General features: G+C 50.6%; 1 protein-coding gene and 1 long non-coding RNA gene across 2 annotated transcripts in view; both read right to left on the bottom strand.

Moving 5' to 3' along the window:
* LOC139415463 (uncharacterized) lies at window positions 1–1,016 on the bottom strand. Its single transcript, XR_011634961.1, has 2 exons — window positions 956–1,016; window positions 1–178 (listed from the first exon to the last, which is right to left on the bottom strand). It is a non-coding gene; the product is annotated as an uncharacterized lncRNA (long non-coding RNA).
* A 3,251-nt stretch (window positions 1,017–4,267) lies between these two features.
* The window catches only part of LOC139415464 (ensconsin-like), a 59,476-nt gene continuing 42,094 nt past the window's right edge, over window positions 4,268–21,649 (bottom strand). Inside the window, exons 6-19 of the mRNA XM_071163556.1 lie at window positions 21,058–21,171; window positions 20,062–20,157; window positions 15,738–15,854; window positions 13,939–14,096; window positions 11,873–12,015; window positions 10,233–10,513; window positions 8,658–8,808; window positions 8,463–8,580; window positions 8,042–8,146; window positions 6,198–6,248; window positions 6,076–6,109; window positions 5,798–5,939; window positions 4,459–4,616; window positions 4,268–4,308 (exon numbers count right to left, since the gene is read on the bottom strand). Coding sequence (XP_071019657.1) covers window positions 4,301–4,308; window positions 4,459–4,616; window positions 5,798–5,939; window positions 6,076–6,109; window positions 6,198–6,248; window positions 8,042–8,146; window positions 8,463–8,580; window positions 8,658–8,808; window positions 10,233–10,513; window positions 11,873–12,015; window positions 13,939–14,096; window positions 15,738–15,854; window positions 20,062–20,157; window positions 21,058–21,171 — 1,676 coding nt within the window. The 3' untranslated portion in view covers window positions 4,268–4,300. The remainder of the gene's footprint in view (window positions 4,309–4,458; window positions 4,617–5,797; window positions 5,940–6,075; window positions 6,110–6,197; window positions 6,249–8,041; window positions 8,147–8,462; window positions 8,581–8,657; window positions 8,809–10,232; window positions 10,514–11,872; window positions 12,016–13,938; window positions 14,097–15,737; window positions 15,855–20,061; window positions 20,158–21,057; window positions 21,172–21,649) is intronic.

Consider the following 21,649-nt stretch of genomic DNA (forward strand, 5'->3'; position numbering starts at 1 on the left):
AGCAGCATCAACTTCATTTAATAAACCCTTGATAGTGATCATAAGACGATTCAAATCTATCGGATAAGGTTATTTTAGAATTCATAGAAATGCCAGGGGTCAACGATTGAACAGTATTGAATATTGAACTATCTGTTGGCTGTGTGGCCGAAACAACAACCACCCACCCTTCCTTCATCTACAGAGTCATCTAGAGGAGGAGGAGGTGTCTGTTACAGGGGGAAACCACCCCTTCCTTCATCTAGAGGAGGAGGAGGTGTCTGTTACAGGGGGAAACCACCCCTTCCTTAATCTAGAGGAGGAGGAGGTGTCTGTTACAGGGGGGAACCACCCCTTCCTTCATCTAGAGGGAGTCATCTAGAGGAGGAGGAGATGTCTGTTACAGGGGGGAACCACCCCTTCCTTCATCTAGAGGGAGTCATCTAGAGGAGGAGGAGATGTCTGTTACAGGGGGGAACCACCCCTTCCTTCATCTAGAGGGAGTCATCTAGAGGAGGAGGTGTCTGTTACAGGGGGGAACCACCCCTTCCTTCATCTAGAGGGAGTCATCTAGAGGAGGAGGTGTCTGTTACAGGGGGGAACCACCCCTTCCTTCATCTAGAGGGAGTCATCTAGAGGAGATGTCTGTTACAGGGGGGAACCACCCCTTCCTTCATCTAGAGGGAGTCATCTAGAGGAGGAGGTGTCTGTTACAGGGGGGAACCACCCCGTCCTTCATCTAGAGGGAGTCATCTAGAGGAGATGTCTGTTACAGGGGGGAACCACCCCTTCCTTCATCTAGAGGGAGTCATCTAGAGGAGGAGGAGATGTCTGTTACAGGGGGGAACCACCCCTTCCTTCATCTAGAGGGAGTCATCTAGAGGAGGAGGAGATGTCTGTTACAGGGGGGAACCACCCCTTCCTTCATCTAGAGGAGGAGGTGTCTGTTACAGGGGGGAACCACCCCTTCCTTCACTACAGAGTCATCTAGAGGAGGAGGAGATGTCTGTTACAGGGGGGAACCGCCCCTTCCTTCATCTAGAGGAGGAGGAGATGTCTGTTACAGGGGGGAACCACCCCTTCCTTCACTACAGAGTCATCTAGAGGAGGAGGAGGTGTCTGTTACAGGGGGGAACCACCCCTTCCTTCATCTAGAGGGAGTCATCTAGGAGGAGGAGATGACTGTTACAGGGGGGAACCACCCCTTCCTTCATCTAGAGGGAGTCATCTAGAGGAGGAGATGACTGTTACAGGGGGGAACCACCCCTTCCTTCATCTAGAGGGAGTCATCTAGAGGAGGAGATGTCTGTTACAGGGGGGAACCACCCCGTCCTTCATCTAGAGGGAGTCATCTAGAGGAGGAGATGACTGTTACAGGGGGGAACCACCCCTTCCTTCATCTAGAGGGAGTCATCTAGAGGAGGAGATGTCTGTTACAGGGGGGAACCACCCCTTCCTTCATCTAGAGGGAGTCATCTAGAGGAGGGGGAGATGTCTGTTACAGGGGGGAACCACCCCTTTCTTCATCTAGAGGGAGTCATCTAGAGGACGAGATGTCTGTTACAGGGGGGAACCACCCCTTCCTTCATCTAGAGGGAGTCATCTAGAGGAGGAGATGTCTGTTACAGGGGGGAACCACCCCTTCCTTCATCTAGAGGGAGTCATCTAGAGGAGGAGGTGTCTGTTACAGGGGGGAACCACCCCTTCCTTCATCTAGAGGGAGTCATCTAGAGGAGGAGATGTCTGTTACAGGGGGGAAACACCCCTTCCTCCACTACAGAGTCATCTAGAGGAGGAGGAGGTGTCTGTTACAGGGGGGAACCACCCCTTCCTGCTGACTGGCTTTGAGAGAGGAGCCAATCAAATCACTGACACGATGTGAATTTGGCGGGATCTTTGGGTTCGGAGGTTAATCAATCACTAAATCTGATCGTCATAGAAAAAATAGCAAAAACAGAAAGGAAATGTTTTTAAGCTCTACAGAAGAAACGCAAGAGTGAGAAAAATCCCATTTCATCTTTACAGCGATGAGGATCAAACTAAAACATGAATCAGTAGTGTACACTATTCTTTACAGCAATAAGTATCAAACTAAAACATGAATCAGTAGTGTACACTATTCTTTACAGCAATAAGTATCAAACTAAAACATGAATCAGTAGTGTACACTATTCTTTACAGCAATAAGTATCAAACTAAAACATGAATCAGTAGTGTACACTATTCTTTACAGCAATAAGTATCAAACTAAAACATGAATCAGTAGTGTACACTATTCTTTACAGCAATAAGTATCAAACTAAAACATGAATCAGTAGTGTACACTATTCTTTACAGCAATAAGTATCAAACTAAAACATGAATCAGTAGTGTACACTATTCTTTACAGCAATAAGTATCAAACTAAAACATGAATCAGTAGTGTACACTATTCTTTACAGCAATAAGTATCAAACTAAAACATGAATCAGTAGTGTACACTATTCTTTACAGCAATAAGTATCAAACTAAAACATGAATCAGTAGTGTACACTATTCTTTACAGCAATAAGTATCAAACTAAAACATGAATCAGTAGTGTACACTATTCTTTACAGCAATAAGTATCAAACTAAAACATGAATCAGTAGTGTACACTATTCTTTACAGCAATAAGTATAAAACTAAAACATGAATCAGTAGTGTACACTATTCTTTACAGCAATAAGTATCAAACTAAAACATGAATCAGTAGTGTACACTATTCTTTACAGCAATAAGTATCAAACTAAAACATGAATCAGTAGTGTACACTATTCTTTACAGCAATAAGTATCAAACTAAAACATGAATCAGTAGTGTACACTATTCTTTACAGCAATAAGTATAAAACTAAAACATGAATCAGTAGTGTACACTATTCTTTACCTCCCCTTCCACCCCTGTAGAAACCTCTAGGTTTACCTCCTCACCTTCCACCCCTGTAGAAACCTCTAGGTTTACCTCCTCACCTTCCACCCCTGTAGAAACCTCTAGGTTTACCTCCTCACCTTCCACCCCTGTAGAAACCTCTAGGTTTACCTCCTCACCATCCACCCCTGTAGAAACCTCTAGGTTTACCTCCTCACCTTCCACCCCTGTAGAAACCTCTAGGTTTACCTCCTCACCATCCACCCCTGTAGAAACCTCTAGGTTTACCTCCTCACCATCCACCCCTGTAGAAACCTCTAGGTTTAACTCCTCACCTTCCACCTCTGTAGAAACCTCTAGGTTTACCTCCTCACCTTCCACCCCTGTAGAAACCTATAGGTTTAACTCCTCACCTTCCACCCCTGTAGAAACCTCTAGGTTTACCTCCTCACCATCCACCCCTGTAGAAACCTCTAGGTTTACCTCCTCACCTTCCACCCCCGTAGAAACCTCTAGGTTTAACTCCTCACCATCCACCCCTGTAGAAACCTCTAGGTTTACCTCCTCACCTTCCACCCCTGTAGAAACCTCTAGGTTTACCTCCTCACCTTCCACCCCTGTAGAAACCTCTAGGTTTACCTCCTCACCTTCCACCCCCTTAGAAACCTCTAGGTTTACCTCACCTTCCACCCCTGTAGAAACCTCTAGGTTTACCTCCTCACCTTCCACCCCTGTAGAAACCTCTAGGTTAACCTCCTCACATTCCACCCCTGTAGAAACCTCTAGGTTTACCTCCTCACCTTCCACCCCTGTAGAAACCTCTAGGTTTACCTCCTCACCTTCCACCACCGTAGAAACCTCTAGGTTTACCACATCATCCACCCCCGTAGAAATCTCTAGGTTTATTATCCCCTTCACCCCTGTAGAAACCTCTAGGTTGAGTTGGGAACAGATCCTCTCCAGGCCAGAAGATGCAGTGAGAAGTCTTGAGAAGGAGGGCAGCGTTGAGTTGGGAACAGATTCTCTCCAGGCCAGAAGATGCTGTGAGAAGTCTTGAGAAGGAGGGCAGCGTTGAGTTGGGAACAGATTCTCTCCAGGCCAGAAGATGCTGTTAGAAGTCTTGAGAAGGAGGGCAGCGTTGAGTTGGGAACAGATTCTCTCCAGGCCAGAAGATGCTGTGAGAAGTCTTGAGAAGGAGGGCAGCGTTGAGTTGGGAACAGATTCTCTCCAGGCCAGAAGATGCTGTTTGAAGTCTTGAGAAGGAGGGCAGCGTTGAGTTGGGAACAGATTCTCTCCAGGCCAGAAGATGCTGTTTGAAGTCTTGAGAAGGAGGGCAGCGTTGGAAGGAGGTTCTGGTAACATGGGGAGAAACCTGGACACCAGGAGGCCCTGTCCATGGCTCCACCTCTCACCATCTCCTGTTTTCCAGCCATCAGACATCTGTGAGCCAAGGAGAAGAGTCACTATTAAACTGACGTTTTAAAATCTAATTCCATTACAAAGTGGAGATGGAAATAGTGAAGAGTAAATTGTTTATTGCAATGTGAAAATGATATACAAGCTGAAGAGAGGAAGATGATGTCTATTGACCTGCTGTGTGTTGTGTTGGAGGGTCATCTACTCCTTCACGCAGCGGCTTCACGATCCCGTTCTCCTGGAACGCAGTGGTAGGTACATGCTGCTCCTCACCAGGAGGAAGTCTGGAGTCAGCAGGGAGAACAATCACCTCCTCAAACAACCCGTTCTCCCTGACACAGAGACACAGAGAGAGAGAGACAGAGACAGAGAGAGAGATGTTGTGGAATAATCAGAATTAGTTGGTAACATATATGTTTTATATTCATCATATGTTTGTAAGTTACTTCTCATCAGAATGTGTTTGTATAATACTGTGGCGAGGTTGCAGTATCTGTTCTCTGTTAGGACTAAGTTACTTCTCATCAGAATGTGTTTGTATAATACTGTGGCGGGGTTGCAGTTATCTGTTCTATGTCAAGACTAAGTTGCTTGGGCCGCAGAGAGGGGAGAGGTCAAAGTATCATCATGTGTAAACATATCTCTTGGCTCCACAATGTCTGTGTGCCAGTCAGTGTGTCTCTGTGATCTTGTCAAGATAGGATTGGTTGTATTTAGGATTGGTTGTATTTAGGATTGGTTGTATTTAGAATTGGTTGTATTTAGAATTGGTTGTATTTAGAATTGGTTGTATTTAGAATTGGTTGTATTTAGAATTGGTTGTATCGAAATGACAATTTGATATATGCCTGTTGATATGGAGGGTTGGTTTATGGTTCTGGGGTTTGAGAAAGGAGACAAAGCTGAACGATGAATTATGCCGATGCTGTCTTATCCTGTGTGTGTCTTTGCTATAAAGGACCTCATTTGAAATGTAGAAGGGGCTCTCAGAGAATTCATTTATAGACACTGAATTTATCTGAGAGTCACAGGATTGTGATAGAGCTGATATAATTAAAGATGGACTTTGATAACCAACTCTGACTTGTGTGTGGTTTGCTCCCATGATTTGGTAAATAGAGGAAATTTCCACGACAGAGAGAGAGAGAGAGAGAGAGAGACAGAGACAGAGAGAGACAGAGAGAGAGAGACAGAGACACGGAGAGAGAGAGACAGAGAGAGACAGAGAGAGAGAGACAGAGAGACACGGAGAGAGAGAGACAGAGAGAGAGAGACAGAGACAGAGAGACAGAGACAGAGAGAGAGAGAGAGACAGAGACAGGGAGAGAGACAGGGAGAGAGACAGAAACAGAGAGACAGAGACAGACAGAGACAGACACACAGAGAGACAGACACACAGAGAGACAGACACACAGAGAGACAGACACACAGAGAGACAGACACACAGAGAGAGAGGAATATCCTTTATTAGATGTTCTAGTTGCAGTGTATTATTAGTAGTAGTGTGTCCTACCTCTCGTCAGCAAGTGGCAGCAGTGCTGTGCTGGGGTCAGTGTTGAGGCTGGGGTCAGTGTTAGGGTTGGAGGCTCCGTTGCGGTCGCTGTGCTCGGCCCCTGACAGGCGCACTGAGGGGCCCGGAGAATCACAGTTTGACGCTGGAGAAAAACACACGCAACCAATCACAAAAACACAGAGATACTCATTATAAAAAGAACTGTGAATATGGGACTGAACCTATACTATGGTATTATAAGAATTGACCACTGAGAGGACAGATATGTAAGGAGTTACCTGATTCGTCTATGTTCTTTTGAGGAGTGGCTTTCTAGAGAGAGGGGAGAGAGAGAGTGGGATCATTTGAATCCTGGTAAAACACATACCCTATCCAGTTATATAGCAATAGTGGTTCGTACCTTCTCCACTTGATCTGAGCGACGCGTCCTCTTCATGATCTCCTCCAGCCGCTGGGAGAGGATAGAGGTAGGAGAGAAATGACACTCAACACACCATAATGAACAGCTTTGGGTAGAATCGTAAACACAGGGTGCCTGTGTCAGTCTGATGTGTCCAGTCTGATGTGGAACAGTCTGATGTGGAACAGTCTGATGTGGAACAGTCTGATGTGGAACAGTCTGATGTGAGTGTTTGAACAACAGTATGAACACCCAGTAGCGCTCCAGGAAGGGGAATATTAGATGTTGTAGCCTATTTCATGACCCTGCAACCAGAACATGGTATAAACCAGTGTCCTCCTTCAGTGTCAGTGTCCTCCTTCAGTGTCCTCCTTCAGTGTCCTCCTTCAGTGTCCTCCTTCAGTGTCCTCATTCAGTGTCCTCATTCAGTGTCCTCATTCAGTGTCAGTGTCCTCATTCAGTGTCAGTGTCCTCATTCAGTGTCAGTGTCCTCATTCAGTGTCAGTGTCCTCATTCAGTATTACATATCTGTACTTTTGTCTGCATGGGAGGCATGTGTCCATTATGTTCCTATAAAAATCTCTCTCTGGTTATCAGAAAGACAGGTTTTAAACGGTGCCAAATGTATTTCTTAAATCACAATATTGATCGATCAAAAGAAGCGATTAAAAACAGAGTAAATATGGTTTAAAAAAGCACCCGTTCATGAGTGTCGGCCATTCGTGGATACGAGTGCGTGTCGGCCATTCGTGGATACGAGTGCGTGTCGGCCATTCGTGGATACGAGTGCGTGTCGGCCATTCGTGGATACGAGTGCGTGTCGGCCATTCGTGGATACGAGTGCGTGTCGGCCATTCGTGGATACGAGTGCGTGTCGGCCATTCGTGGATACGAGTGCGTGTCGGCCATTCGTGGATACGAGTGCGTGTCGGCCATTCGTGGATACGAGTGCGTGTCGGCCATTCGTGGATACGAGTGCGTGTCGGCCATTCGTGGATACGAGTGCGTGTCGGCCATTCGTGGATACGAGTGCGTGTCGGCCATTCGTGGATACGAGTGCGTGTCGGCCATTCGTGGATACGAGTGCGTGTCGGCCATTCGTGGATACGAGTGCGTGTCGGCCATTCGTGGATACGAGTGCGTGTCGGCCATTCGTGGATACGAGTGCGTGTCGGCCATTCGTGGATACGTGTGCGTGTCGGCCATTCGTGGATACGAGTGCGTGTCGGCCATTCGTGGATACGAGTGCGTGTCGGCCATTCGTGGATACGAGTGCGTGTCGGCCATTCGTGGATACGAGTGCGTGTCAGCCATTCGTGGATACGAGTGCGTGTCAGCCATTCGTGGATACAGGTGCGTGTCAGCCATTCGTGGATATTCGCGAGAACCGCTGGAAGTTTTTTTTTAGGACATGACATGAATTTATGCTAATAATAGCTGGCTAAATAGTAAACTATTGAGATAACTAGCCAAGCTACAAGCTGTTTTGAATTGGCTATGTACTCTAGCATCTCTAAAGTGTAGATACCGTAGCTCTAGCATCTTGAAAGTGTAGATACCGTAGCTCTACCATCTTGAAAGTGTAGATACCGTAGCTCTACCATCTTGAAAGTGTAGATACCGTAGCTCTACCATCTTGAAAGTGTAGATACCGTAGCTCTAGCATCTTGAAAGTGTGCCTCGGTAGGAGTATCATTTGACGTTTTAGTTGTCGCCATGGCGCCAACTTAGCAGCGGCACAATATAACGGAAACACCAAACACCATCTCCGGTTTTAGTTGTCGCCATGGAAACACCATCTCCGGTCGCATTCTGTTAAGACGGGAAACCCTGTAACGTGTTACCTTCTTCCTCTCCAACCTTTCAGCCTCTTCTTTCTGAAAATGTTTCTCTCTCTCCTTCCTCAGTCTGTCTGCATCATCCCTCTGACGACATTCCTCCTCCTCTCTCTGAGAACACACACAGAGAGAGACAGAGAAATATGAGTAAAGATCATAACGTCAACACCTCTACAGGCCGGGCGACCCCTCTACAGGCCGGGCGACCCCTCTACAGGCCGGGCGACCCCTCTACAGGCCGGGCGACCCCTCTACAGGCAGGGCGACCCCTCTACAGGCCGGGCGACCCCTCTACAGGCCGGGCGACCCCTCTACAGGCAGGGCGACCCCTCTACAGGCAGGGCGACCCCTCTACAGGCAGGGCGACCCCTCTACAGGCAGGGCGACCCCTCTACAGGCAGGCAGAGTGTGAGAGAGAGAGTCTGACCTGTTTCTGCTGTCGCTCTGCCTCCTCTCTATCCTGCTGGGCTCTCTCCTCCTCCTCCTCCTCCCTCCTTCTCTCCTCCTCCTCCTCTCTCCTCTGTCTCTCCTCAGCCTTACCACACCTGGATACACACAGAGTAAGTACACACACACAGTACACACACAGTACACAGAACACACACAGAACACACAGTTGTACCTCTCTGCCTCCTCCTGTATCTCTCTCCTCTCCTCCCCTCTCTCCCTCTGTTCCCGGGCTTGTCTGCGTTTCTCTGCCAGGACTCGTGTGGCCTCCTCTGGGTCTGTGGTGCCTGCAGTAGACTTATGGGCTGGGGAACTGCCCACACTCTCTATACACACACACACACACACACACACACACACGTCATGTGGCTGTACAATGCTGTGATGTGGAATATCCAAAAGCTGCTGAGTATCCAACTAGCTGCAGTAACAGACCAGCTGCAGTAACAGACCAGCTGCAGTAACAGACCAGACCAGCTGCAGTACCAGACCAGCTGCAGTAACAGAACAGCAGCATTAACCGACCAGCTGCAGTAACAGACCAGACCAGCAGCAGTAACAGACCAGACCAGCAGCAGTAACAGACCAGACCAGCAGCAGTAACAGACCAGACCAGCAGCAGTAACAGACCAGACCAGCAGCAGTAACAGAACAGACCAGCTGCAGTAACAGAAACAGACCAGCAGCAGTAACAGAAACAGACCAGACCAGCAGCAGTAACAGAACAGCAGCAGTAACAGAATACACCAGCAGCAGTAACAGAATACACCAGCAGCAGTAACAGAACACACCAGCAGCAGTAACAGAACAGCAGCAGTAACAGAACAGACCAGCAGCAGTAACAGAACAGACCAGCAGCAGTAACAGACCAGACCAGCAGCAGTAACAGAACAGACCAGCAGCAGTAACAGAACAGACCAGCAGCAGTAACAGAACAGACCAGCAGCAGTAACAGAACAGACCAGCAGCAGTAACAGAACAGACCAGCAGCAGTAACAGAACAGACCAGCAGAAGTAACAGAACAGCAGCAGTAACAGAACAGACCAGCAGCAGTAACAGAACAGACCAGCAGCAGTAACAGAACAGACCAGCAGAAGTAACAGAACAGCAGCAGTAACAGAACAGACCAGCAGCAGTAACAGAACAGACCAGCAGAAGTAACAGAACAGCAGCAGTAACAGAACAGACCAGCAGCAGTAACAGAACAGACCAGCAGCAGTAACAGAACAGACCAGCAGCAGTAACAGAACAGACCAGCAGCAGTAACAGAACAGACCAGCAGAAGTAACAGAACAGCAGCAGTAACAGAACAGACCAGCAGCAGTAACAGAACAGACCAGCAGCAGTAACAGAACAGACCAGCAGCAGTAACAGAACAGCAGCAGTAACAGAACAGCAGCAGTAACAGAACAGACCAGCAGCAGTAACAGACCAGCAGCAGTAACAGAACAGACCAGCAGCAGTAACAGAACAGCAGCAGTAACAGAACAGACCAGCAGCAGTAACAGAACAGACCAGCAGCAGTAACAGACCAGCAGCAGTAACAGAACAGACCAGCAGCAGTAACAGACCAGCAGCAGTAACAGACCAGCAGCAGTAACAGACCAGCAGCAGTAACAGACCAGCAGCAGTAACAGACCAGCAGCAGTAACAGACCAGCTGCAGTAACAGACCAGCTGCAGTAACAGACCAGCTGCAGTAACAGAACAGAACGCTAGCTGTTGATGTGTGTGTGTGGCCTCCACTCACCGCTGACTGCTGACAGTGTGTCCTTCGTGTCTGTGCTGGGGCAGGCTTTGGGTTGGCCTAGGCTCTGGGGGCGGGGCTGGGAGGGGGTCACAGCCCCCTGGTCTCCCTCAGGTCCTCCTGCCTGTAGTCCAATCAGAGACAGGCTCTCTGGCACTGTCCTACTGGGCCTGAGGTTCCCCAAGTCCTCTCCCCTGGGAGACCGTAGCTGCTTGGGGGTGGATGGGCGAGGGGACAGCTTCTGGGGGGGTCTGGAGGGAGGAAGGGACAGCTTCTGGGTGGGTCTGGAGGGAGGAAGGGGAGAGCGTATTTGGCTACTCTGAAATGGCACCCTATTCGCTATATAGTGCACTACTTTTATTTATATTTAACCTTTATTTAACTAAGTCTGTAAATAACAATGTGTTCTTAACCATGACGGTCTAGGAACAGTGGGTTAACTGCCTTGTTCAGGGGCAGAATGACAGATTATTACCTTGTCAGCTCAGTTATTCGATCTAGCAACCTTTTGGTTACTGGCGCAACGCTCTAACCACTAGGCTACCTGCCGGCCCAACGCTCTAACCACTAGGCTACCTGCCGGCCCAACGCTCTACCCACTAGGCTACCTGCCGGCCCAACGCTCTAACCACTAGGCTACCTGCCGGGCCAACGCTCTAACCACTAGGCTACCTGCCGGCCCAACGCTCTAACCACTAGGCTACCTGCCGGCCCAACGCTCTAACCACTAGGCTACCTGCCGGCCCAACGCTCTAACCACTAGGCTACCTGCCGGCCCAACGCTCTAACCACTAGGCTACCTGCCGGCCCAACGCTCTACCCACTAGGCTACCTGCCGGCCCAACGCTCTAACCACTAGGCTACCTGCCGCCCTTACGCTCTAACCACTAGGCCACCCTGCCGCCTCTACACTCTAACCACTAGGCTACCTGCCGCCTCTACACTCTAACCACTAGGCTACCTGCCGGCCCAACGCTCTAACCACTAGGCTACCTGCCGGCCCAACGCTCTAACCACTAGGCTACCTGCCGGCCCAACGCTCTAACCACTAGGCTACCTGCCGGCCCAACGCTCTAACCACTAGGCTACCTGCCGGCCCAACGCTCTAACCACTAGGCTACCTGCCGGCCCAACGCTCTAACCACTAGGCTACCTGCCGGCCCAACGCTCTAACCACTAGGCTACCTGCCGGCCCAACGCTCTAACCACTAGGCTACCTGCCGGCCCAACGCTCTAACCACTAGGCTACCTGCCGGCCCAACGCTCTAACCACTAGGCTACCTGCCGGCCCAACGCTCTAACCACTAGGCTACCTGCCGGCCCAACGCTCTAACCACTAGGCTACCTGCCGGCCCAACGCTCTAACCACTAGGCTACCTGCCGGCCCAACGCTCTAACCACTAGGCTACCTGCCGGCCCAACCAGAGCCTTTAACCAGAGCCTTTAACCAGAGCCTTTAACCAGAGCCTTTAACCAGAGCCTTTAACCAGAGCCTTTAACCAGAGCCTTAGAGCAATGTTAGTGGGTCAGAACCTAACAGTTACTAACACTAGATAAGGTAGTTCAGGAGACGGTCCATAGAATGACATACAAAGTCATAGTAGTACAACTCTAGGATCTCTATGAGCTGCTATTCCACCAACCTGCCAGGTGAGGGCGCTGTCACTCTACTCTGCTGTTTCCCTGGTGACCGGAACCTCTTGGCAGTAGGCGTGGTCAGAGGCGGCGTGGTCAGAGGCAGGGAGAGGTTGCTCCAAGACTTCCTGACAAAGTCCTTATGTTTATCCTTAAACACACACAGACACACATACGGATGAAACGATCTTCAAATAATGTGGAACTGCCTCCTCTTCCTATGACACCACATGACTGAAGGGGGTCCAAACTGACTGACGGTAGCGTACTGATGCTAACATGGGACAGTGTGGGGGTCCTGACGGTAGCGTATTGATGCTAACATGGAACAGTGTGGGGGTCCTGACGGTAGCGTATTGATGCTAACATGGAACAGTGTGGGGGTCCTGGCGGTAGCGTATTGATGCTAACATGGGACAGTGTGGGGCTCCTGACGGTAGCGTATTGATGCTAACATGGGACAGTGTGGGGGTCCTGACGGTAGCGTATTGATGCTAACATGGAACAGTGTGGGGGTCCTGGCGGTAGCGTATTGATGCTAACATGGGACAGTGTGGGGCTCCTGACGGTAGCGTATTGATGCTAACATGGGACAGTGTGGGGGTCCTGACGGTAGCGTATTGATGCTAACATGGAACAGTGTGGGGGTCCTGGCGGTAGCGTATTGATGCTAACATGGGACAGTGTGGGGCTCCTGACGGTAGCGTATTGATGCTAACATGGGACAGTGTGGGGGTCCAAACTGACTGACGGTAGCATATTGATGCTAACATGGGACAGTGTGGGGGTCCTGACGGTAGCGTATTGATGCTAACATAGGACAGTGTGGGGGTCCTGACGGTAGCGTATTGATGCTAACATGGGACAGTGTGGGGGTCCAAACTGACTGACGGTAGCGTGTTGATGCTAACATGGGACAGTGTGGGGGTCCAAACTGACTGACGGTAGCGTATTGATGCTAACATGGAACAGTGTGGGGGTCCTGAAGTTAGCGTATTGATGCTAACATGGGACAGTGTGGGGGTCCTGACGGTAGCGTATTGATGCTAACATGGAACAGTGTGGGGGTCCTGACGGTAGCGTATTGATGCTAACATGGAACAGTGTGGGGGTCCTGATGGTAGATTATTGATGCTAACATGGAACAGTGTTGGGGTCCTGATGGAAGCGTATTGATGCTAACATGGGACAGTGTGGGGGTCCTGACGGTAGCGTATTGATGCTAACATGGAACAGTGTGGGGGTCCTGAAGTTAGCGTATTGATGCTAACATGGGACAGTGTGGGGCCCTGACGGTAGCGTATTGATGCTAACATGGAACAGTGTGGGAGTCCAAACTATGATCGTTTTACATTAAAATGCCCCCACCCCCCCCCCAAAAAAGCTGGATTTGCAAAATAAATGTGCACACACATGTAATTCAATCCCTGGGCCCACACTGCTCAAGCACGTTTGCACAGCCAGAACTTGGTTCTATTTGTGAATCTTGACGTTCTGCAAGTCCGGCCTCTCCCGTCTCCTCATTGACTGGACTGGGCCTTTAAAAGCTGCACTGTCACTTTTTGGGCGACCTGATCAAATTCACATAGAACTATGGGTTATAGATATGTCGATCTCAATGAAAGCAAGTCTAAGAAGTGGTATATCTGTTCTATGTACGTTATTTCTATGCTTCACATTCTTAATTTGTTTTTGTGTCTTTTACTTTTAGATTTGGAACATCAGCTTTGAAAAATACATTTCTCAGCGGATTAGATGGTTAAATGATACTTTATACTGAAATGAGGTATTAGAATGGAGGGATTTCTGCATAGTTCAGCTTTAATAATGTCATAATCCATCACAGACAAACAGACAGATGGGTGCAGAGCCCACAGTCTGACTGATCTTTTGTGTCTGACTGACCTGGTTTTCACCGATGCACGCATCAAGTCTTACCGGCGCGGGTTGTTGTCGTCATGTGATATCTTACCGGCGCGGGTTGTTATCGTCATGTGATATCTTACCGGCGCGGGTTGATGTCGTCATGGGATATCTTACCGGCGCGGGTTGTTGTCGTAATGGGATATCTTACCGGTGCGTTGCCGGTGGTCCTCCTGCGGTTGGTCATGTCCCTGGGGAGGCGTGGCTCTTGGCTGCGGCAGACGGTCAGAGGCTGGGACTGGATGGACTTGAAGGACATAGATCCCATAGGGTGGCAGGACACTGAGCGAGGACATACAGGCATGGCTCCTGTCACACGGTGAGGAGAGAGAGAGGTGGTGAGGGAGAGAGAGAGGTGGTGAGGGAGAGAGAGAGGTGGTGAGGGAGAGAGAGAGGTGGTGAGGGAGAGAGAGAGGTGGTGAGGGGAGAGAGAGGTGGTGAGGGAGAGAGAGGTGGTGAGGGGAGAGAGAGGTGGTGAGGGAGAGAGAGGTGGTGAGGGGAGAGGTGGTGAGGGGAGAGAGAGGTGGTGAGGGGAGAGAGAGGTGGTGAGGGAGAGAGAGGTGGTGAGGGGAGAGAGAGGTGGTGAGGGAGAGAGAGGTGGTGAGGGGAGAGGTGGTGAGGGGAGAGAGAGGTGGTGAGGGAGAGAGGTGGTGGTGAGGGAGAGAGAGGTGGTGGTGAGGGAGAGAGAGGTGGTGAGGGAGAGAGAGGTGGTGAGGGAGAGAGAGGTGGTGAGGGAGAGAGAGGTGGTGAGGGAGAGAGTGGTGGTGAGGGAGAGAGAGGTGGTGAGGGAGAGAGAGGTGGTGAGGGAGAGAGAGGTGGTGAGGGAGAGAGAGGTGGTGAGGGGAGAGAGAGGTGGTGAGGGAGAGAGAGATGGTGAGGGGAGAGAGAGGTGGTGAGGGGAGAGAGAGGTGGTGAGGGAGAGAGAGGTGGTGAGGGAGAGAGAGGTGGTGAGGGAGAGAGAGAGGTGGTGAGGGGAGAGAGAGGTGGTGAGGGGAGAGAGAGGTGGTGAGGGAGAGAGAGGTGGTGAGGGGAGAGAGAGGTGGTGAGGGGAGAGAGAGGTGGTGAGGGGAGAGAGAGGTGGTGAGGGGAGAGAGAGGTGGTGAGGGAGAGAGAGGTGGTGAGGGGAGAGAGAGGTGGTGAGGGGAGAGAGGTGGTGAGGGGAGAGAGGTGGTGGTGAGGGAGAGAGGTGGTGGGGAGGGAGAGAGGTGGTGGTGAGGGAGAGAGAGGTGGTGAGGGAGAGAGAGGTGGTGAGGGAGAGAGAGGTGGTGAGGGAGAGAGAGGTGGTGAGGGAGAGAGAGGTGGTGAGGGGAGAGAGAGGTGGTGAGGGAGAGAGAGGTGGTGAGGGAGAGAGAGGTGGTGAGGGGAGAGAGAGGTGGTAAGGGGAGAGAGAGGTGGTAAGGGGAGAGAGAGGTGGTAAGGGGAGAGAGAGGTGGTGAGGGGAGAGAGAGGTGGTGAGGGGAGAGAGAGGTGGTGAGGGGAGAGAGAGGTGGTGAGGGGAGAGAGAGGTGGTGAGGGGAGAGAGAGGTGGTGAGGGGAGAGAGAGGTGGTGAGGGGAGAGAGAGGTGGTGAGGGGAGAGAGAGGTGGTGAGGGGAGAGAGGTGGTGAGGGGAGAGAGAGGTGGTGAGGGGAGAGAGAGGTGGTGAGGGGAGAGAGGTGGTGAGGGGAGAGAGAGGTGGTGAGGGAGAGAGAGGTGGTGAGGGAGAGAGGTGGTGAGGGGAGAGAGGTGGTGAGGGAGAGAGAGGTGGTGAGGGAGAGAGAGGTGGTGAGGGAGAGAGGTGGTGAGGGATGGAGCAGAGGGAGAGAGAATAAGAGAAGGAGGATTTGTTGATACTGGTCAGGACCTAAACCCATCAGTAGATCAGACAGGTTAGTGATGTAAACAATCAGAGCTCACTGCACCCATCAGTGAGATATAGTTGGTGTGTGTGTGTGTGTGTTCAGGTGTGTTACCTGTGTCTCCAGACAGGCTCATGGCGCTGCGGCTGCGTGCCAGGTAGGAGTGTGTGGGCTGTAGCAGACGATTGACCACTGTGTTCTCCCACGGGGTCAGCGGCATACAACGCATGCCTGGAACGAACACACACACAGATCGTTAGTCGAGATGCAAATGCAGTAAGGGGAGGATCGCCATAGTAACAAGCGTTAAGGGGAGGATCGCCATAGTAACGTGCGTTAAGGGGAGGATAGCCATAGTAACGTGCAGTAATGGGAGGATCGCCTTAGTAACGTACGGTAAGAGGGGAATCGCCATAGTAACATGCGGTAAGGGGGAAATCGCCATAGTAACTGCGATACAGGGAGGATCGCCATAGTAACGTACGGTAAGGGGGGAATCGCCATAGTAACTGCGGTACAGGGAGGATCGCCATAGTAACGTGCAGTAATGGGAGGATCGCCATAGTAACATGCGGTAAAGGGGGGAATCGCCATAGTAACGTGCGGTAAGGGGGAATCGCCATAGTAACGTGCGGTAAGGGGGAATCGCCATAGTAACATGCGGTAAGGGGGAAATCGCCATAGTAACTGCGGTACAGGGAGGATCGCCATAGTAACGTGCGGTAAGGGGGAATCGCCATAGTAACGTGCGGTAAGGGGGAATCGCCATAGTAACGTGCGGTAAGGGAATGATCGCCATAGTAACATGCAGTAAGGGGAGGATCGCCATAGTAACATGCAGTAAGGGGAGGATCGCCATAGTAACATGCAGTAAGGGGAGGATCGCCATAGTAATGTGCAGTAAGGGGAGGATCGCCATAGTAACGTGCGTTAAGGGGAGGATAGCTATAGTAACGTGCGTTAAGGGGAGGATAGCCATAGTAACGTACAGTAATGGGAGGATCGCCTTAGTAACATGCGGTAAGGGGGGAAATCGCCATAGTAACTGCGGTACAGGGAGGATCGCCATAGTAACGTACGGTAAGGGGGGAATCGCCATAGTAACTGCGGTACAGGGAGGATCGCCATAGTAACGTGCAGTAATGGGAGGATCGCCTTAGTAACGTACGGTAAGAGGGGAATCGCCATAGTAACATGCGGTAAGGGGGAAATCGCCATAGTAACTGCGGTACAGGGAGGATCGCCATAGTAACGTGCGGTAAGGGGGGAATCGCCATAGTAACGTGCGGTAAGGGGGAATTGCCATAGTAACATGCGGTAAGGGGGAAATCGCCATAGTAACTGCGGTACAGGGAGGATCGCCATAGTAACGTGCTGTAATGGGAGGATCGCCATAGTAACGTGCGGTAAGGGAAGATCACCATAGTAACGTGCGGTAAGGGAAGGATCACCATAGTAACATGCAGTAAGGGGAGGATCGCCATAGTAACATGCAGTAAGGGGAGGATCGCCATAGTAATGTGCAGTAAGGGGAGGATCGCCATAGTAACATGCGGTAAAGGGAGGATCGCCATAGTAACATGCAGTAAGGGGAGGATCGCCATAGTAACTGAGAAAACGTGCAAAAGAACATGGTGAATTAAGTGAACCGTTCTGTGCTTTAACCAGTGTGACAGGATCCGTGTCCTTATGGGTTTCATTTGAGATGCAGACATCATGGGGGATAGATCCACATCCTAGAGTCCCTTTCATTCATTATCCAATTACTCAATACATGATTTACTGAAAGACAGAGCTGGTGTGAGTGTGAGAGATCTGGTGTGTGCACACGGTGAAGCCACCAAGCCATGCTGAAGCTCTTAGCGGCGCGCCGGCGACCGACGGGACCTTAGCGTCTGGGACCGACGGGACCTTAGCGGCGCGCCTGGGACCGACGGGACCTTAGCGGCGCGCCTGGGACCGACGGGACCTTAGCGGCGCGCCTGGGACCGACGGGACCTGAGCGGCGCGCCTGGGACCGACGGGACCTGAGCGGCGCGCCTGGGACCGACGGGACCTGAGCGGCGCGTCTGGGACCGACAGGACCTTAGCGGCGCGTCTGGGACTCGACAGGACCTTAGCGGCGCGTCTGGGACAGACAGGACCTTAGCGGCGCGTCTGGGACAGACAGGACCTTAGCGGCGCGTCTGGGACAGACAGGACCTTAGCGGCGCGTCTGGGACAGACAGGACCTTAGCGGCGCGTCTGGGACAGACAGGACCTTAGCGGCGCGTCTGGGACAGACAGGACCTTAGCGGCGCGTCTGGGACAGACAGGACCTTAGCGGCGCGTCTGGGACAGACAGGACCTTAGCGGCGCGCCTGGGACAGACAGGACCTTAGCGGCGCGTCTGGGACAGACAGGACCTTAGCGGCGCGTCTGGGACAGACAGGACCTTAGCGGCGCGTCTGGGACAGACAGGACCTTAGCGGCACGTCTGGGACAGACAGGACCTTAGCGGCGCGTCTGGGACAGACAGGACCTTAGCGGCGCGTCTGGGACAGACAGGACCTTAGCGGCGCGTCTGGGACAGACAGGACCTTAGCGGCGCGTCTGGGACAGACAGGACCTTAGCGGCGCGTCTGGAACCGACAGGATCTTAGCAGCGCGTCTGAGACCGACAGGATCTTAGAGGAGCGTCTGGGACCGACAGGATCTTAGCGGCGCGTCTGGGACCAACAGGACTTTAGCGGCTCGTCTGGGACCGACAGGACCTTAGCGGCGCGTCTGGGACCGACAGGATCTTAGCGGGGCGTCTGGGACAAGACAAGACGTTAGTGTCTGGGACAAGACAGGATCAGTGGACAGAGGGATAACAGTGTGACATGCAGGATTCAGAACAAGCTTCCCAGACAAAACACCTCTGAACAGATGCACACAGGCTGGAAACTATCCAGTCAACTGCATAGGCCTGCTTCCCCTGATGATCCAGGCCCGGTCTCAACTGCATAGGCCTGCTTCCCCTGATGATCCAGGCCCGGTCTCAACTGTATAGGCCTGCTTCCCCTGATGATCCAGGCCCGGTCTCAACTGCATAGGCCTGCTTCCCCTGATGATCCAGGCCCGGTCTCAACTGTATAGGCCTGCTTCCCCTGATGATCCAGGCCCGGTCTCAACTGCATAGGCCTGCTTCCCCTGATGATCCAGGCCCGGTCACAACTGCATAGGTCTGCATTATCGTCAGTATCCTAGACCACCTAGAACTACATTACTGTCTCCTAGAACTACATTATCGTCAGTATCCTAGAACTACATTATCATCTGTCTCCTAGACCACCTAGAACTACATTATCGTCTGTCACATAGAACTACATTATCGTTGGTCTCCTAAAACTGCATTATCGCCAGTCTCCTAAAACTGCATTATCACCCGTCTCGTAAACTGCATTGTCACCCGTCTCATAAACTGCATTATTGTCCGTCTCCTGAAGCTGCATTTTCGTCCGTCTCCTAGTGCTGCATTATCGTCCGTCTCCTAGCGCTGCATTATCGTCCGTCTCCTAGCGCTGCATTATCGTCCATCTCCTAGCGCTGCATTATTGCCCGTCTCCTAGCGCTGCATTATTGCCCGTCTCCTGGCGCTGCATTATTGTCTGTCTCCTGGTGCTACATTATCGTCCGTCTACTGGCGCTGCATTATCACCCGTCTCATGGCGCTGCATTATCGTCCGTCTCCTAGCGCTGCATTATCACGTCTCCCAGCGCTACATTATCGTCCGTCTCCTAGCGCCGCATTATCGTCCGTCTCCTAGCGCCGCATTATCGTCAGTCTCCTAGCGCCGCATTATCGTCAGTCTCCTAGAACCACATTATCTTCAGTCTCCTAGAACTACATTATCAGTCTCCTAGACCACCTAGAGCTACATTATCGCCTGTCTCCGAGACCACCTAAAATTACATTATCGTCTGTCTCCTCGACCACCTATAACTACATTACCTTCAGTATCCTTGAACTACATTATCGTCAGTCTCCAAGACCTCCTTGAACTACATTATCAGCTGTCTCCTAGACCACCAAGAACTACATTGTCAGTCTCCTAGACCATCTTGTGTGTAAATTATAATAAATGCAACAGATTGATTTTCATATAAACATTGTAGCAAAAAGGAGATTTAAACGTTTCAAGAACATGTAATGTGGTCTGTATTAAAAACCTTTAACGGAATAATGACTGAGAACTAATGTGTTTGTAGAATGTTATAGTACAGTGTTGGGATAACTGATTTTAATGATTGAAAAATGTCCATCCTCAGATAAATAAATGTAAATAATAATAAATAAATTACAATAAAGTTATATTGTAATTTGAAGAGATCAGTTTCCAGCCTGTGATGTGATGTGATAGGTGGGAGTGAGGTTGATTACAGAGTAAAAATTCCCTATTTTTCCCAGAACCACCTTGGGGTTTGTAGTGGGCGGTCTTTCCCCCTGGTAGGCGGAGTTTGGACTGTGATTTGTTAAGTAAGGGTGAAGAGGAGGTCCTTTTCTGTAACACTGAGGAGCAATGACAAATCACCACACTTTCTATAATATATACATTAAAACACACCACACAGCCGAAATTAGAATATCAAATATCATGCCACAACACGGCAGGAAGCCTACATGTAAACACTGTGAACATGCAACATTTAGTCAGATTATGGCACATTTACACAACAATTTTTACCACGACGTTAGCCAATGTAAACTTTACTCGACAAACCAACCAACGAGAACTTAGAGATGAAACAAACACTGTAGTAACAGCAATAGTTTATTAATACCTTCTTCTGTACAATATGATCATCTGCGTGCACACCTAAAATATAAACCCAACACGCAACAATTAAACATATTTTACTGAGTTACATATAAAGGAAATCAGTTAATTAAATGAAATTCATTAGGTCTTTATCTATGGATTCCACATGACTGGGCAGGGGTTCAGCTATGGGGAATACTCCTCAGCCCCCCTGCTTCCAAAATGTCCTAAAATTATATTGGAGGCGGCTTATGGTAGAGAAATTAACATTTAATTCTCTGGTTGACATTCCTGCAGTTTTCATGCCAATAGCACGCTCCCTCAAAACTAGAGACATCTGTGGCATTGTGTTGTGTGACAAAACTGCACATTTTAAAGTGGCCTTTTATTGTTCCCAGCACAAGGTGCACCCGTGTAATGATCATGCTGTTTAATCAGCTTCTTGATATGCCACACCTGTCAGGTGGATGGATTGTCTTGGTAAAGGAGAAATGCTCACTAACAGGGATGGAAACACATTTTTTGTACAATTTCCGGGATTTGTTTTTGAGATCATGAAACACGTTACATGTTGCGTTTATATTTTTGTTTAGTGTATATATACACACACGCGTGTGTGTGCGTGTGCGTGTGCGTGTGTGTGCGTTTACCTCGGTCTGGAGAATGTAAGAGTGTGGCAGAGGAGTAGGACAGTCTCTTGGTTATAACTGGATCAGCTGCATGTTTAGAAAGGTTCATGGTCGACACAGACCGCCTGTCAGCATCTACAGACACAGATACACAGACAGAACAGACATCAGATAACAGACTGACAGACAGAGCTGAGAGAGAGAGGGGGGAGAGCTGACAGAGAGAGGGGGGAGAGCTGACAGAGAGAGGGGGGGAGAGCTGACAGAGAGAGGGGGGGAGCTGACAGAGAGAGGGGGGAGAGCTGACAGAGAGAGGGGGGAGAGCTGACAGAGAGAGGGGGGAGAGCTGACAGAGAGAGGGGGGAGAGCTGACAGAGAGAGGGGGGAGAGCTGACAAAGAGAGGGGGGAGAGCTGACAAAGAGAGGGGGGGAGAGCTGACAAAGAGAGGGGGGAGAGCTGACAGAGAGAGGGGGGAGAGCTGACAGAGAGAGGGGGGAGAGCTGACAGAGAGAGGGGGGAGAGCTGACAGAGAGAGGGGGGAGAGCTGACAGAGAGAGGGGGGAGAGCTGACAGAGAGAGGGGGGGCTGACAGAGAGATGGGGGAGAGCTGAG

The sequence above is a fragment of the Oncorhynchus clarkii genome, chromosome 8, assembly GCF_045791955.1.
Source record: "Oncorhynchus clarkii lewisi isolate Uvic-CL-2024 chromosome 8, UVic_Ocla_1.0, whole genome shotgun sequence".
Taxonomy (NCBI): domain Eukaryota; kingdom Metazoa; phylum Chordata; class Actinopteri; order Salmoniformes; family Salmonidae; genus Oncorhynchus; species Oncorhynchus clarkii.